The sequence below is a fragment of the Anomaloglossus baeobatrachus genome (genome assembly GCF_048569485.1).
Source record: "Anomaloglossus baeobatrachus isolate aAnoBae1 chromosome 5 unlocalized genomic scaffold, aAnoBae1.hap1 SUPER_5_unloc_7, whole genome shotgun sequence".
Classification (NCBI taxonomy): domain Eukaryota; kingdom Metazoa; phylum Chordata; class Amphibia; order Anura; family Aromobatidae; genus Anomaloglossus; species Anomaloglossus baeobatrachus.
In genome coordinates this window covers 278,455-295,871 of record NW_027441811.1, presented here as the reverse complement: position 1 = coordinate 295,871, position 17,417 = coordinate 278,455, and the positions used below count along the sequence as shown (strand labels likewise).

The window sequence follows — 17,417 nt, the reverse complement described above, 5'->3', positions numbered from 1 at the left end:
ATAATATTATTAAATAATAACATTGTGTTTATTTTTAGCAGATGACTGTATTGGGAGTTCAGATGGACCTCTAATATCTTCAGAATTTAAAACAGATGATCAAAGTATCACACATGATACATATGACGAGCATGCTGGTGTCCCAGATATACCTCCAGTCCTTCCTAGGAAAGATCTATCATCTGATCTTTTCAAGCAAGTTCAAAATTCCGATCATGAAAAAACTCACACAGGGGAGAAGCCATTTTCATGCTCAGAATGCAGTAAATCTTTTACTCAGAAATCAAATCTTGTTATACATTACAGAATTCACACAGGGGAGAAGCACTATTTGTGTTCAAAATGTGGGAAATGTTTTATTCGGAAATCAGTACTTGTTAGACATCAGAAAATTCACACAGGGGAGAAGCCATTTTCATGTTCAGAATGTGGTAAATGTTTTATCCAGAAATCACATCTTATTACACATCAGAAAAATCACACAGGGGAAAAGCCATTTTCATGTTCAGAATGTGGGAAATGTTTTATTTGGAAATCAGAACTTGCTACACATCAGAAAATTCACATAGGGGAGAAGCCATTTTCATGTTCAGAATGTGGGAAATGTTTTATCCAGAAATCACATCTTGATACACATCAGAAAATTCACATAGGGGAGAAGCCATTTTCATGTTCAGAATGTGGGAAATGTTTTATTGGGAAATCAGGACTTGTTAGACATCAGAAAATTCACACAGGGGAAAAGCCATTTTCATGTTCAGAATGTGGGAAATGTTTTATTCGGAAATCAGAACTTGTTAGACATCATAAAATTCACACAGGGGAGAAGCCATTTTCATGTTCAGAATGTGGGAAATGTTTTATCCAGAAATCACATCTTGATACACATCAGAAAATTCACATAGGGGAGAAAGCATTTTCATGTTTAGAATGTGGGAAATGTTTTATTCGGAAATCGGAACTTGTTTCACATCAAAGATCTTACACAGGGGAAAAGCCATTTTCATGTTCAGAATGTGGGAAATGTTTTATTGGGAAATCAGGACTTGTTAGACATCAGAAAATTCACACAGGGGAAAAGCCATTTTCATGTTCAGAATGTGGGAAATGTTTTATTCGGAAATCAGAACTTGTTAGACATCAGAAAATTCACACAGGGGAAAAGCCATTTTCATGTTCAGAATGTGAAAAATATTTTATTCGGAAATCAGACCTTGTTTCACATCAAAGATCTCACACAGGGGAGAAGCCATTTTCATGTTCAGAATGTGGGAAATGTTTTATTCAGAGATCACATCTTGTTAGTCATCAGAAAATTCACACAGGGGAGAAGCCATATTTGTGTTCAAAATGTGGGAAATTTTTTATTCAGAGATCACATCTTGTTAGACATCAGAAAATTCACACAGGGGAGAAGCCATTTTCATGTTCAGAAGGTGAAAAATGTTTATTCGGAGAATAACACTTGCTAACCATGAAAACATTAACTCTAGTAAGAGTCCATTTTCATGCTCAGAGTGTAGGAAATGTTTTATCAGAAATCAGAACTTGTTTCACATCAAATATCTCACGCAAGGGAGAAGCCTTTTTTATGTTCAGAGTGTGGGAAATGTTTTAATTGGAAATCACAATTTGTTGTGCATCAAAGATCTCACACAGGGGAGAAGCCATTTTCATGCCCAGAATGTGGTAAATGTTTTATTAGGAAATCAAGTCTTGTTTACTATCAAAAAAATCACACAAAATAAACCATTTTTATGTTCTGAATGTGGAAAATGTAATTTTTAGAAATGAGATCTTGTTAAACATGTGAAGAAGCCGCACAGGGAAGGAACCTTTTTCAAGTTGTGCATAATTGAAATGTTTAACTGTTAAATCAAGTCTTGCCGACATCAGAAAACCAACAGAGCGGAGCAGCCATCCTTGCTTTCAGAATTTGGCAAATGTTTTTAAGATTAATCAGGTCCTGTTGTCAGATGAGTCACACGGGAGAAGCCATCATGTTGTACCATAATTCAAAGGGTTTTATCCAAAAATCAGCTACAATTGCTCAAGTAAGAATTGGTGAGGGAAATAACTATTTTCTTTCTTTTTAAACTTAACGTATTTTTCAGACCATAAGACACACCTATGTTTTGAAGGAGGAAAATGGGGAAAAAATTGAAGCAAAAAATGCGGTCATGACACACTTATGTTGGAATCTGCTGCTGACGCTGTTACGACTTTCTCTTTAAATGACGACTTTCTCTTTAAACAGTGCTTATCACAAATCTGTGGCTGCCTTATTTATTTACTAAAGCAATAGAGAGCCGCAGATTAGTGAATTTTTTAAATATAATTCAGTATCAAAACTTTTGGAAGTGTCCCTAATGTCACACGAAAGGAACTTCCAGGTTGTGAGATGCCACAAGCTTCAGCGATCACTGGCAGTGAAAGAGTGAGCTGAACGACCCCAGCTCTGCGGCAACCTTCTCAAGCAGTTCCCTAAAATCTTAAAAAAGTAAGTGACCGCGCTGGATTAGTTGAGAGAGCAATTTCTCTTGTTTAGAGCAGCTGCAGAGATTTGTGGGATCCCACTCTGCACACTGAGATCCCACAAGATGGAAATTCGGTTTCAACTTTGCTAGTAAGTTGGGTATTTTGAGAGCCTTTAGGAACATTTGTAAAATGTTTTGATACTGGAATATATTTATATAATTGACTAATCTCAGGTTACCCATTGTTTTATTTACCAAAAAGTGAAACCCAAGAGTGGAGATAGGAACTCTTAAATATATCACACTGGGCGGCACGGTGGCTCACATTAAAACACTGCAGTCTTGCAGCGCTAGGGTCCTGGGTTCACATCCCACCAGGGACACTATCTGCAAGGAGTTTGTATGTTCTCCCCGTGTTTGCGTGGGTTTCCTCCGGGTACTCCGGTTTCCTCCCACACTCCAAAGACATACATATAGGGACTCTAGATTGTGAGCCCCAATGGGGACAGTATTGCCAATGTATGTAAAGCGCTGTGGAATTAATAGCGCTATATAAATGAATAAAATTATTAATATTATTACATTGTATATAATTGCTTTTCAAAACTTGTTTTGTTAATAAATGCTTGTAAAATATATATTCCTCATGTCTATCTTTCTCTATTGTTTAGATGTGATGATTTTGCCTCAGAACCTCTGAAGTTGAGACAGAGCTGTAGGCATTTCGCACAAAAATAGTGAGGGGATGTCACAGAGGTGTCATGGCCGGCGGCCAATCCAGTGGCATTGAGTGTTAAGGGGGTATTTCATGCAGCAATATCGCTTGCGATATCGCTAGCGAGCGTACCCGCCCCCGTTGTTTGTGCGTCACGGGCAAATCGCTGCCCATGGCGCACAATATCGTTAGGAGCCGTCACACGGACTTACCTGCCTAGCGACATCGCTATTGCCGGTGAACCGCCTCCTTTCTAAGGGGGCGGTTCATGCGGCGTCACTAAGCGGCCGCCCAATAGAAGCGGAGGGGCGGAGATGAACGGCTGTAACATCCCGCCCACCTCCTTCCTTCCTCATTCCCGGCGGCCGTAGGTCAGCTGTAATTCGTCGTTCCCGAGGTGTCACACATAGCGATGTGTGCTGCCTCAGGAACGACGAACAACCTGCGCCCTCAACAATCAACGGTTTTATGAAAAGGAACGACGTGTCAACAATGGACGATTTGGTGCATTGATTTATCTTAGTGCAATAAACTGGGATGATGTACTAAGTAATAAAAGTACACAAAGCAAATGGGAGACTTTTATGAGCATCCTGAATAGGGCTTGTGCAGAAAATATACCCTATGGGAACAAACATGCTAGAAATAGGAGGAAACCCATATGGCTAAATAGAGCTGCAAGGGAAGCAATAAAAGAAAAACAGAAAGCCTTAAAAGAATTAAAGAGGGTAGGTAGTGATGAGGCATTATATAATTATAGAAAATTAAATAAAATATGTAAAAAGCAAATTAAGTTAGCCAAGTTTGAGACAGAGAGACTCATTGCGAGAGAAAGTAAAAATAATCCTAAAATATTCTTTAACTACATAAACAGTAAAAAACTGAAAAGCGATAGTGTTGTCCCCCTTAAAAATAGTCTTGGTGAAATGGTGGAAGGGGATGAGGGTAAAGCCAACCTGCTGAATGACTTTTTTTCTACGGTTTTTATACAAGAAAATGCCATGGCAGATGACATGACCAGTGATACCATAAATTCACCCTTGAATATTACCTGCTTAACCCAGCAGGAAGTACACCGTCGCCTCGAAATCATTAAGGTTGACAAATCTCCGGGCCCGGATGGCATACACCCCAGAGTACTACAGGAATTGAGTTCTGTGATAGATAGACCATTATTTTTAATCTTCTCAGATTCCTTAATAACAGGGTCGGTACCGCAGGACTGGCGCATAGCAAATGTGGTGCCAATATTCAAAAAGGGGACAAAAACTGAGCCGGGAAATTATAGGCCGGTAAGTTTAACCTCTACGGTTGGTAATCCTTGAGGGTTTCTTGAGAGATGCTATACTGGAGTATCTCAAGAAAAATAACCTTATGACAGAGTATCAACATGGGTTTATGCGGGATCGATCCTGTCAAACTAATTTGATCAGCTTCTATGAAGAGGTAAGTTCAAGCCTGGACCAGGGAAATGCAGTGGATGTTGTGTATATGGACTTTTTAAAAGCTTTTGATACGGTGCCACACAAAAGGTTGGTACATAAAATGAGAATAATGGGGATAGGGGAAAATATGTGTAACTGGGTTAAAAACTGGCTCAGTGATAGGAAACAAAGGGCGGTTATTAATGGTACGTACTCGGACTGGGTCTCAGTTCATAGTGGGGTACCACAGGGGTCAGTATTGGGCCTGCTTCTTTTCAACATATTTATAAATGACCTTGTTGGGGGCATGCGGAGTAGAATTTCAATATTTGCAGATGATACTAAACTCTGCAGGGTAATCAATACAGAGGAGGATAATTTTATATTACAGGGAGATTTATGTAAATTGGAGGATTGGGCTGAGAAGTGGCAATTGAAGTTTAATGTAGATAAATGTAAGGTCACGCACTTGGGTAGAGGAAATAACATTTATGATTATGTACTTAATTGTAGAACACTGGGTAAAACAGACACAGAAAAAGACTTGGGTGGATGGTAAACTTCACTTTAGTGGACAGTGTCAGGCAACTGCTGCCAGGGCTAATAAAATAATGGGATGTATTAAAAGAGGTATAAGTGTTCATGAAAAAAATATAGTTCTACCTCTGTACAAGTCACTAGTGCGACCGCACTTAGAATACTGTGTACAATTCTGGTCACCGATGTATAAGAAGGACATAGCTGAACTGGAGAGGGTGCAGAGAAGAGCGACCAAGATTATTAGAGGAATGGGTGGGCTGCAATACCAAGACAGGTTATTAAACTTGGGGTTATTTAGTTTGGAAAAATGAAGGCTTAGGGGGGATCTGATCACAATGTATAAATATATGAGGGGACAGTACAGAGACCTTTCCAAAGATCTTTTTACACCTAGGCCTGTGACTGGAACACGGGGGCATCTGCTACGACTTGAGGAAAGAAGGTTTAATCATAATCACAGACGAGGATTCTTTACTGTACGAGCAGTGAGACTGTGGAACTCTCTGCCGCATGATGTTGTAATGACTGATTCACTACTAACATTTAAGCAGAGCCTGCACGCCTTTCTTGAAAAATTTAATATTACCAGTTATGTATATTAGATTTTATGACAGGGTATTGATCCAGGGAACTAGTCTGATTGCCGGATGTGGAGTGGGGAAGGAAATTTTTTCCCCATTGGAACTTGTTTGCCACATTGGGGTTTTTGTTTTGCCTTCCTCTGGATCAACATGTTAGGCTACAGGTTGAACTAGATGGACTTAGAGTCTCCCTTCAACCTTAAAAACTATGATACTATGATACTATGGTGACTATTTTCTACCGTTAACAGTCGTTCGTGCGTGTCACACACAACAACGTCGCTAACTATGCCGGATGTGCGTCACGGAATCCGTGACCCCGGCGATATATTGTTAGATACGTCGTTGCGTGTAACGGGGCCTTTAGAAAATCCCAGAGATTGACAGCATGTGTTATCTGACAGTTCTCTGTTTCTGCAGCAGCGACCTCTATGACCCTGGCAACCTGTCAGGTTTTTCCTCTCTGTTGCCATCCTCTGATTTCCTTTATAAACCTCACCCTGGGTTTTTTTGGCTGCGGTTTATAGTTGTTCCTGGCTGTGGTCTGCAGCGGTCGTCTCTTGTTTTTCCAGATACTTCTGTGGTACCGGCTCCTAAGATAAGTGTTTGACTTTTGCTATGTACCTGGGCTCAGGTGGTAGCATTTGTGTTTCCCCTGTATTGTTTCCTTTTGTCTCCATTAGCATTAGTGGTCTTGACAAAAAGCTCATACCCGCTATCCTTACTTAGGGCTCAGATCAGAGTTTGCCTAGGGTGAGGTATTCCTGCACAGTGACAGGTGCAGAATCTGTATAGGGTTGGTGAGGGCAGTGAGGGTGAGCTGCAGGTTATTATCAGGGGTCACCACTTCCCCCCTTTCCCTAGTTATAGAGCATGCCCTTCCCCTTCCCTTTGTATTGTACTATACAGCCGGTATAGCTTCACCAGCTATAACATGGGAGAACTGAATCCTAGATATGTAGAAGCTGTTAAGACACTCTGGATACAGTTTATCAAAGCTTTTATGCCAAAACGTGGCACAAAAATTGACACTTTGAAAAGTCACAAAAATTTGGATCAATTCATTGTTGTGCCAAATTTTGGCGGCTTTTGGCATTTCACTCCAAAATTGGCAGAGCTTGGGTGGAGAGTGTGACAGCACAGCTCCTTACATTCTTGATGAGCTTTGGTGTTCCCTATGCCAGAAATCTCACTTCAGTCCCTGAAGGGAGCAATTTTTCTAGCATGGCACAAGGAGGCACATGCCGCTCGTCAAATGCTCCAGATTCATTAAGAGGGATGTGTCGCGGGCGGAGGAGGGGACGCCGTGCTCTCCCACTGCTCGGTGGTGGCTCGAGCGGTGGGCCGGATCCCGGGGACTCGAGCGGCGTTCCTCGCCCGTGAGTGAAAAAGGGGATTGATTGTGGGGATTTGATATTGTTCGTGACGCCACCCACGGTTGTGGTGATATTGGTAACACCACCACTGCTCTAGACTGGGATCCCGGGAGCGATGACAGGGAGCAGCGTTGTTGGTAATTCTCCCCTCCGTGGGTAGGGGGTTGGTTGTCCCGGGGCCCGGTGATGGGGTAGGTAGGGAGGGATGGCAGGCGGGTTGCGGGGCCTGATGAGGTGCAGGGTCGCAGGGGCAGTGCTGTGCCGCACGGCACGGAGGTACTCACTCAGCCCAATGATGATGACACAGTTCACGGTAAAACAAGCGGCTGGATGGACAGGTCTCTCGGACGGCTGCGGTGTTGTTGTTCCCTGCAGGTTAGTGATGACTGTCTCTCCCTGCACCTATGTTCTATGTTGATTCCGATGGGTTCCCACCGGTAACCCGCTCCCCGACCTGGATATGGGCCGGAGGAGCCCCTTTTGCCCGCAGGCGCTGGCCCTGGGAAACGGTTGCCCTTGGCAGTGGCGGTGTCTCCCCGTCACGGTTGGACGGTTGCCTTCTGTCGGGACTTGACTGTTTGGAAACCCGGAGGTCCCCTTCACTAACGGATTCGGCAACTTCACGGCGACTTCTAGCCTTGCCGGGGTCCGAAAAGCCCCTGCCACTGGTGCTGGCTTCTCCTTGTGTACCGGTCCGGTACCGCCGGGCCACCGCCCGTCCACGGTCCTTACGGCAAACTCCGATAGGCCACTCCTGCAGACGGTCACCACCGTCTGCCAACCTTGCTGCTCTGTCCGGGCCACACACCCGGACCAACTTCAGGCTCTTTAGCTGTCACTTTACTCTTTCCACTTTCACTGTCAAAACTGAACTCTTTCCTCTCCAAACTCTATCTCTCTACTTCACCTCCTTCCACTTCCTCCTCCAAACTAGACTGCCTGTCTTTCCTGCCTCCAGGACTGTGAACTCCTCGGTGGGCGGAGACCAACCGCCTGGCTCCGCCCCCTGGTGTGGACATCAGCCCCTGGAGGAAGGCAACAAGGGTTTTGTGTCTGACCTTGATGTGCCTGCAGGGAGTGTGGGGTGTGTAGGTGTTGTGCTCTGTGGCCCCTGGCTTGTCCAGGGCGACACATTGCACCATTTTATGAATCAGGAGTGGCCCGCGCATAAATTGTGCCCTTTATGTTATGAGAATGATCCCTATTAGAAACGATAATTGTTGTAATAAAAAATGAAAGGATTTTAGGTCTGATATCAAAAGGGATTATTTTTTGTGGGGCTATCCACAAATACAAATGAGTGGACGCATTGAAGTTCGGGTTCGGCTTTTTGAGATGGACTTTAGGTAAAGTTCAGTTCAGGAACGGGACTTGATCTGAACCCCATTGGAAGTCACTGATTGGGCAGTTGGGTCTTCGCCCACATCCAGCCCTAAACGGAGCATTTCCAGGGGAGTGAAGTTGGGGTTTACACTTACATCCTATAACAATGTTTTTACCTCCAGTGAAAGCCATTCAAACACTGCAAGCGGCTCACACTGTGCTTAGTACCGAGCGTACCCGAGCACACCGATGCTAGATTGAGTGGTTAGGATACATACAGCTTCCAAACTCTGCACTTGAACACTGATTTTTTTTTTTTAGTTTTTTTATAAAGGTTATGTTCAGTACAAACTTTACTATTTAGATTCACTCATCTCCTCCCACAAACCTTTATTACAGTTTGGTCTATGGGTGTAGAAGAGACCAGAATTAAAATGGGTCTATCTCTTGGTGAAGAGCAAGTAACATTTATGATACCTATGCTGGGGTTTTGGGAATTTAATGTGATTCTGTCGCTAAGTGTTTACCACTTAATTAAAAAACAGAATAATATAAAGATCGTGTCAAGCTAGGTACGGAGAAATACCAAGCGAAAGGGAAGAGAAAACCTGTGTCTAGGGAAGGAGGAGACAGTGACCCCTGACAAAGCCTACCACTGGGCCCTGGGTTCCCTCGTCGCCCTTGATAGCTTCCACACTTATGTGCCAAGCCAGATACCTGACCCTAGGCTGACTCTGATCTGGGCCCTAAACAGGAACAAATGGGATGAGCTCTTCGTCAACCTCACAATGCACTAAAGGATACACAGGGATAACAAACAAGGGAAAACAACAAACAACTTATCTCTATACGACACAGTAAGAAGTTCAGTAAAGAGCAACAACGATCCTACTGATGAGTGCAAGTCACCTGCTTGCATCCAGAGCTTGTGAAGGAACTGAATATCACCAGCACAAGTTCAAGGAAAATGAGAGTATTTAAACCCAAGGGGAAATACAGATGATTAGTAGTTGAAGGGAAGAGGATCTCCACTGGGTCCTAAAGAAAAAAGGATGAAAACCAAGCAGAGGAGATACCTAGTACACTGAATACTGACAGCAGGAATAATAGAAAGTCAGTGAGCATTTTGCACAGCCAAAACACTGAGACCTTCTATTGCCGGACACCACAGGACTATCTCCATAAGCTCTGTATAACCCCGCCCCCACCTCTGAATGGCAGCTTTCTTTCTATGGTCATTGTGCACAGCTGCCAATTAGTGGTGTGGGTGGGTTTATACACAGAGAAGCTTTTCGAAAACTGGTAGATCTTAAGCAGATAAAACTGATTTTTATCAAAAGTTCAGCAAGCTGCCAAGTAAGTGACCCATTAATAATAATAAAGTTTATTTTTATAGCACCAACATATTCTGCAGAACTTTACAATCAGGTGGGGGCTTGTATAGACAAAAACAAAACAAAATCGCACATAGTTCAGCAGCTACATTAGGAATGAGGGCTCTGCTCGACAGCTTAAAATCTATGGGGAAAAAGGGGGACACAAGAGGTAAAGCACGCTTGAAGTATCTGTCCGGCCATCATTATGCTAATTTATTGATTTCATATAAAGATGAATGAGAAGGTCATTAGACAGTAACCTTTTAGGTGCACTTACATGCTATTGGTTGTATGGAGGACGTGAGGACAGAAATAGGGGAGGTGGTTATGAATAGCATTTAGAAGCTGGGACAGGGGAGAGTTAGGTTGGTAAGTTATGATGATAAGCTTGTCTAAAGAGATGTGTTTTTAATGCACGCATAAAAACTTGGGGGCTGTATATTAGTCACATTCTTTGGGGTAGTGCATTTGAGAAAACTGATGCGGCATGGGAAAAGTCTTTGAGACAGAGGTGTGAGGTTCGTATTATGAAGGTTGTTAGTCCAAGATCAATTGCGGAACAGAGGGGGCGGGTAAGATGATAGACAGAGATGAGGGATGAGATATATGGTGGTGCAGAGCTGTGGAGAGCTTTGTGGGTGAGAGATATGAGTTTGAATTGTATTCTGTAGCAGAAAGGCAGCCAGTGTAGTGACTGGCACAAAGTGGAGGCATCAGTGAAGCAGCTGGACAGGAATATGACCCTGGCTGCTGCATTTAAGATGGATTGGAGAGGAGAAAGTTTGATCAGAGGGAGACCAATCAGTAAAGAGTTCCAATAGTCCAGACAAGAATGAATAAGTGCAACAGTAAAGCGGGCTTTACACGAGACGACTGATCGTGCGATGCATCGTCGGGGGTCACGGTTTTTGTGACACACATCCGGCATCGTACACGACGTCGTCTCGTGTAACACCTCCTAGCGACGCAGTATCGCTCACAAATCGTGAGTCATGTACTCGTCGCTAGGTTTCATAAAATTGTTTAATTAAATGGCGGCGGTTGTTCATTGTTTCCGTGGCATCACACGTTGCTCCGTGTGACACCACGGGAACGATGAACAGCAGCTTTACCTGCCTCCCGCGGCACCCGACGGCTTAATGGAAGGAAGGAGGTGGGCGGGATGTTTACATCCCGCTCATCTCCGCCCCTCCGCTTCTATTGGCCGGCTGCTGTGTGACGTCGCTGTGACGCCAAACGTCCCTCCCACTCCAGGAAGTGGACGTTCGTCGTCCCCAGTGAGATCGTCCGGAAGGTAAGTACGTGTGACGGGGGTTAAACGAGTTTGTGCGCCACGGGCAACTAATTGCCCGTGACGCAAAAACGACGGGGGCGGGTACGATCGCTCGTGCTATCGCACAATCGGTCGTCTCGTGTAAAGCAGGCTTTAGGATTTTTGCAGTTTCGAAGGTGAGAAATGGTTGGATTCTGGAGATGTTTTTAAAATACAAGTCACATGTGCGAGTGAGTGATTGTATATGGGGAATGAAGGAAAGTTCTGAGTCAAATATAACCCCAAGACAGCAAGCGTGCCACTTGGGAGTAATGATTAAATCATCAAAGGTAATTGAGATGTCGGGTGTAGGTTGGTTGGTAGAGGGAGGAAACACAAGAAACTCAGTTTTGGAGAGATTCAGTTTCAGATAGAGGGAGGACATGCTTTGAGAGACAGCAGACAGACAATCCCTGGTATTTCATGATAAAGCAGGGGTGATATTTGAAGATGATGTGTATAATTGGTTGTCATCAGCATAGAGATGATCCTGAAACCAAATCTGCTGATGGTTTGTCCAATAGGGGGCGTTGTATAAAGAGAAGAGGAGTAGACCCAAGACTGAGCCTTGAGGAACCCCAAAAGTGAGGGGGAGAGGAGCGGAGTAAGAGCCGGCAAAGGAAACAGTGAAGGAGCGGTCTGAGAGATAGGAGGAGAACAAGACATGAAACAAAAAGAAAAAGAGTATACTCAACAGGGATCACCAATGAGTCATTACATAGAAAAATACAAAAAAAATTTATTGTGTTGACATATCAAGAACACACATTTGTCTGGCTCAGAGAGCAATCAAGACACACAACAAATCGACATTAAAAACACTAAAAAAAAAAATCACGGTTTATGTCCCCAAACACGCCGTCCCCCAACAGAATACAAGTGTGGTATATAGGACAAAAATAAGTGCCTTTTATCAATAACTCACATCATCACCCACATATAAAGGTAGTTTTTTGAATTACTAGACAATGTGTATGATAGTTTTATGCGAATAAGCCCAAACAGGGAAGGACATACACACAACCCCCTAGTATCCGTTGCCTACTCAGTAACATGTTATTGTATATAGACCTGGTATCAGCTACCCATTAGAGTGGGAAAATAGGTACCTTAGTAATAAATAGATAAGTACAAGTACCACCACTGTATATTGAGACAGGGGGCGACTCAAGTAGTGTATTAGAAGGACCACAATGTCACATGGTCACCTGTAACAATATACAGTCATGGCCAAAAGTTTTGAGAATGACACCAAAATTATATTTTCACATGATCTGTTGCCCTCTGGTTTTTAATTGTGTTTATCTGATGTTTACATCACATACAGAAATATAATTGCAATCATATTATGAGTACCAAAAGGTTATATTGACAGTTAGAATGAGTTAATGCAGCAAGAAAATATTTGCAGTGTTGACCCTTCTTCTTCAGGACCTCTGCAATTCTCCCTGGCATGCTCTCAATCAACTTCTGGACCAAATACTGACTGATAGCTGTCCATTCTTGCATAAGCAATGCTTGCATTTTGCCAGAATTTGTTGGTTTTTGTTTGTCCACCCGTCTCTTGATGATTGCCCACAAGTTCTCAATGGGATTAAGATCTGGGGAGTTTCCAGGCCATGGACCCAAAATCTCTATGTTTTGTTCCATGAGCCATTTATTGATCACCTTTGCTTTATGGCAAGGTTTATGGCAAGGTGCTCCATCATGCTGGAAAAGGCATTGTTGGGCGCCAAACTGCTCTTGGACAGTTGGGAGAAGTTGCTCTTGGAGGACATTCTGGTACCATTCTTTATTCATGGCTGTGTTTTTAGGCAAGACTGTGAGTGAGCCGATTCCCTTGGCTGAGAAGCAACCCCACACATGAATCGTTTCAGGATGCTTAACAGTTGGCATGAGACAAGACTGCTGGTAGCGCTCACCTCTTCTTCTCCTAATAAGCTGTTTTCCAGATGTACCAAACAATCGAAAAGGGGATTCATCTGAGAAAATGACTTTACCCCAGTCCTCAGCAGTCCACTCCCTGTACCTTTTGCAGAATATCAGTTGGTCCCTGATGTTTTTTCTGGAGAGAAGTGGATTCTTTGCTGCCCTCCTTGAAACCAGGTCTTGCTCAAGGAGTCTCCGCCTCACAGTCCGTGCAGAAGAACTCACACCAGCCTGCTGCCATTGCTGAGCTAGCTCGGCACTGCTGGTAGTCCGATCCCGCAGCTGAAACAGTTTTAAGATACGGTCCTGGCGTTTGCTGCTCCTTCTTGGGCGCCCTGGAGCCTTTTTGGCAACAATGGAAGCTCTCTCCTTGAAGTTCTTGATGATGCGATAGATTGTTGACTGAGGTGCAATCTTTGTAGCTGCGATACTCTTCCCTGTTAGGCCATTTTTGTGCAGAGCAATGATGGCTGCACGTGTTTCTTTAGAGATAACCATGGTTAACTGAAGAGAAACAATGATACCAAGCACCAGCCTCCTTTTAAAGTGTCCAGTGGTGTCATTCTTACTTAATCATGACTGATTGAACGCCAGCCCTTGACTTTGCAAGTAATTGCTGTTCACTCTTTATGACATTCTGGAGTATATGCAAATTGCCATTAGAAAAACTTAAGCAGTAGACTTTGTAAAAATTAATATTTGTAGCATTCTCAAAACTTTTGGCCATGACTGTAGGGTTAGAAACCAATTCTCATGACTGAGTAATCAAAAAGTACCTATTGATCACATACTACAGTAAAGGGTTAAATATGAAATTCACTACTGATTATAGTCTGCTAGTTTAGAAAAAAAAATCTTTTGAGAAACCAACAGTTTCTAAGGTTTTGTGAAGGATCCAGACCCGTAACAAACAGTATGCTCACTGCTAAGCAGCTGGAGATGGAAAGTGAGAACTGATACTCATGTGGCGCCCTGGACAAGCCAGAGGCCACAGAGAACAACACCAACACACCCCACACTCCCGCTCAGGCACACCGAAGTCAGACAAAAAACCTTGTTGCCTTCCTCCAGGGGCTGATGATCACACCAGGGGGTGGGGCCAGGCGGTTGGTCCCCGCCCGCCGAGGAGTTCACAGTCCTGGAGGCGGGAAAAGGTTCAGTTTAGCTCGGGCAGAGCTCGATATTAGTTGTGGAGGTGAAAGTGGAAGGAGGAAAGTGGCAGTCGAGCAGCCTGAAGTTGGTCCGGGTGTGTGGCCCGGACGGATCAGCAAGGTTGGCAGACGGTGGTGACCGTCTGCAGGAGTGGCCTATTGGAGTTTACCGCAAGGACCGTGGACGGGCAGTGGCCCGGCGGTACCGGACCGGTACACGAAGAGAAGTCAGCACCATCTGGCAGGGGCTTGCGGACCCCGGCAAGGCTAGGAGTCGCCGTGAATTTGCCAAATCCGTTAGCGAAGGGAACCTCCTGGGTTTCCCAGCAACCAAGTCCCGACAGAAGGCAACAGTCCAACCGTGAAAGGGAAACACAGCCACCGCCAAGGCTACCGTTCCCAGGGCCAGCGTCTGCGGGCAAAAGGCGCTCCTCCGGCACATATCCAAGCCGGGGAGCGGGTTACCGGTGGGAACCCATTGGAACCATTACACTACATAGGTGCAGGGAAAGGCAGTCACCATCAACCTGCCGGGAGAAAACAACACCGCAGCCGTCTGTGGGACCCGTCCATCCAGCCGTGTGTTTTACCGAGAACTGTGTCCTCATCATTGGCTGAGTGAGTACCACCGTGCCGCGCGGCACAGCGCTGCCCCCGCGACCCTGCACCTCACCAGGCCCCGCAACCCGCCTGTCATTCATCCATCCCTACCCCATCACCGGGCCCCGGGACAACCAACCCCTACCCACGGAGGGGAGAACTAACAACAAAGCTGCTCCTTGTCACCGCTCCCGGGATTCCCGTCTAGAGCAGCGGTGGTGTCACCAATATCACCACGACCGTGGGTGGCGTCACGGACAATATCCCTAAACCACAAACATTCCCCCTTTTCACTCACGGGCAAGGAACGCCGCTCGAGTCCCCGGGATCCGGCCCACCGCTCAAGCCACCACCGAGCAGTAGTAGCAGCAGCAGCCGGACCCGAGCAGTGGGAGAGCACAGCGTCCCCTCCCCGCCCGCGACAACTTGGCGTCACGAACAGGATCTTACCGCTCTGCCGTTCGGTAGAGGTGCGCCTTGTGACCGCCGGAGGTGTCCGGCCGAAAATTTCGAGAAGCCGCCATTTTGGGCGCGAAGAATTCCCGCTCGAGCATCTCCTTGAGCAGTGGAGGCGCGAGAGCCAAAACCCCGCCCCTGTAGAGGAGGAGCCTGAAAGAAACTGAGGGGGACGAGATGGCGGCCGGCCGCATGTAGCCCGCGGCTATACAAGTAAGGACGCCGGGACCCCGCGATCCGCTGACCCCTGCAAGGGATGTCTGTTCCACCCAGCTATGCGGAGGCTCCAGAGTCGGTGCCCGGAACCGCGGCGTGGCTGAGGGCCCAAACGGCAGGGATCTGCCGACACTATCGACGTCAGATATGTAGACTGATGGAACGGTGGACCGCGGAGGTGGAGGAGGTAGCTGCGGTCGCTCGGATGTATGGAATGGAAGCTATGATGGAGGAGCGGGTGAGGGACCCGGTCTACCCCTGGCCCCCATCTTCCCTGCCTGTGCACCGTGCTACTGCTGGTCCGTCCGACGTATGCCCCGCTGTCACAGTGAACCCGGAGGTTGCGGCAGCTGGCGGCGACCCGCCTGGCGCAGGTACAGATGATAGTGACTCCAGGCCTGATACCAAGCCCGTTTCGGAGGAGGACGAAGGAGTCGTCGCACTGCATGGCATGGAGGCCACTTACATCCCCCGGAGCGGAAACAACGGGTATCGGGCGGCCCTTCCTCGTCGCGCCTGCTATGCGCTGGAGGGGCTGGTGCCTGTGTTCTTCCACCCAGAGCCGGGTGCGGAGAACGCAGAGGAGTCTGAGTGATGGCAGCGGAGTCCCGTTGCAATTGTCCCCCGTTGGGACTACCTGTGTTGACAGTGCTGTTTAAAGTTTTGAAAATGATAAGTGAGTGATACCGAAGAAAGTTACCTGATTGACAAACTGTGATTAGAACCGGTCGTTGCCGGCAACTGGTCCCCGTTGGGACCCCTTTTTCAAATTATGCGTAGAAACTACTACGAACAAGCCCGAGAACTAGCAGGGCAACCACAAACTTGTGGCTTGTAAACAAAAATGTTTTTGTTGGCTTTCACCGTGCCGCCTCCGGAGAGGCAGATTGGAGGAAGGGCCCGCAGTGGAGCAGGCTGGGGCCCAGCCACCACCGGAACCGGTGGCAATCCTCTGGGGGATTTCAGGGGTTCCCCATGGACATGGGTCCCCTGGAAAGGACAGAACCCGCTCGGGCAACTTGTGCTGGACTGGGGTCAAGGGGTGCTGCCTGTTTGCTTAGGGGCAGCATCAGGGCCAGGTTGCTTGGGTGGGAGAGAGCGGAAGCCGTAACCGTTTAGTAACGTTTAAGTAAGAGTACCTCCCGATGTGGGAAGATGTTATTTTACTTGTAATCACTGTTTACCGTTATCTTTTTCAGTTCGTGAAAAATAAAACCGGTGATGGACGGGCAGCCCGCGGACGGTCTGCATTTAACTAAGGGGGAATGTGGCGCCCTGAACAAGCCAGGGGCCACAGAGAACAACACCAACACACCCCACACTCCCGGTCAGGCACACCGAAGTCAGACAAAAACCCTTGTTGCCTTCCTCCAGGACCTGATGATCACACCAGGGGGTGGGGCCAGGCGGTTGGTCCCCGCCCGCCGAGGAGTTCACAGTCCTGGAGGCGGGAAAAGGTTCAGTTTAGCTCGGGCAGAGCTCGAGATTAGTTGTGGAGGTGAAAGTGGAAGGAGGAAAGTGGCAGTCGAGCAGCCTGAAGTTGGTCCGGGTGTGTGGCCCGAACGGATCAGCAAGGTTGGCAGACGGTGGTGACCGTCTGCAGGAGTGGCCTATCGGAGTTTACCGCAAGGACCGTGGACGGGCGGTGGCCCAGCGGTACCGGACCGGTACACGAAGAGAAGTCAGCACCATCTGGCAGGGGCTTGCGGACCTTGGCAAGGCTAGGAGTAGCCGTGAATTTGCCAAATCCATTAGCGAAGGAAACCTCCTGGGTTTCCCAGCAACCAAGTCCCGACAGAAGGCAACAGTCCAACCGTGAGAGGGAAACACAGCCACCGCCAAGGCTACCGTTCCAAGGGCCAGCGCCTGCGGGCAAAAGGGGCTCCTCCGGCCCATATCCAAGCCGGGGAGCGGGTTACCGGTGGGAACCCATTGGAACCA

The 17,417-nt window shown here is 46.6% G+C and overlaps 1 protein-coding gene across 1 annotated transcript in view; it reads left to right on the top strand.

The window, feature by feature from the left end:
* LOC142259307 (uncharacterized) overlaps window positions 1-17,417 on the top strand; it is a 106,550-nt gene that overhangs the window by 13,700 nt on the left and 75,433 nt on the right. Inside the window, 1 exon segment of the mRNA XM_075331777.1 lies at window positions 39-1,459. Within this exon segment, the coding sequence (XP_075187892.1) occupies window positions 39-1,459 (1,421 nt within the window).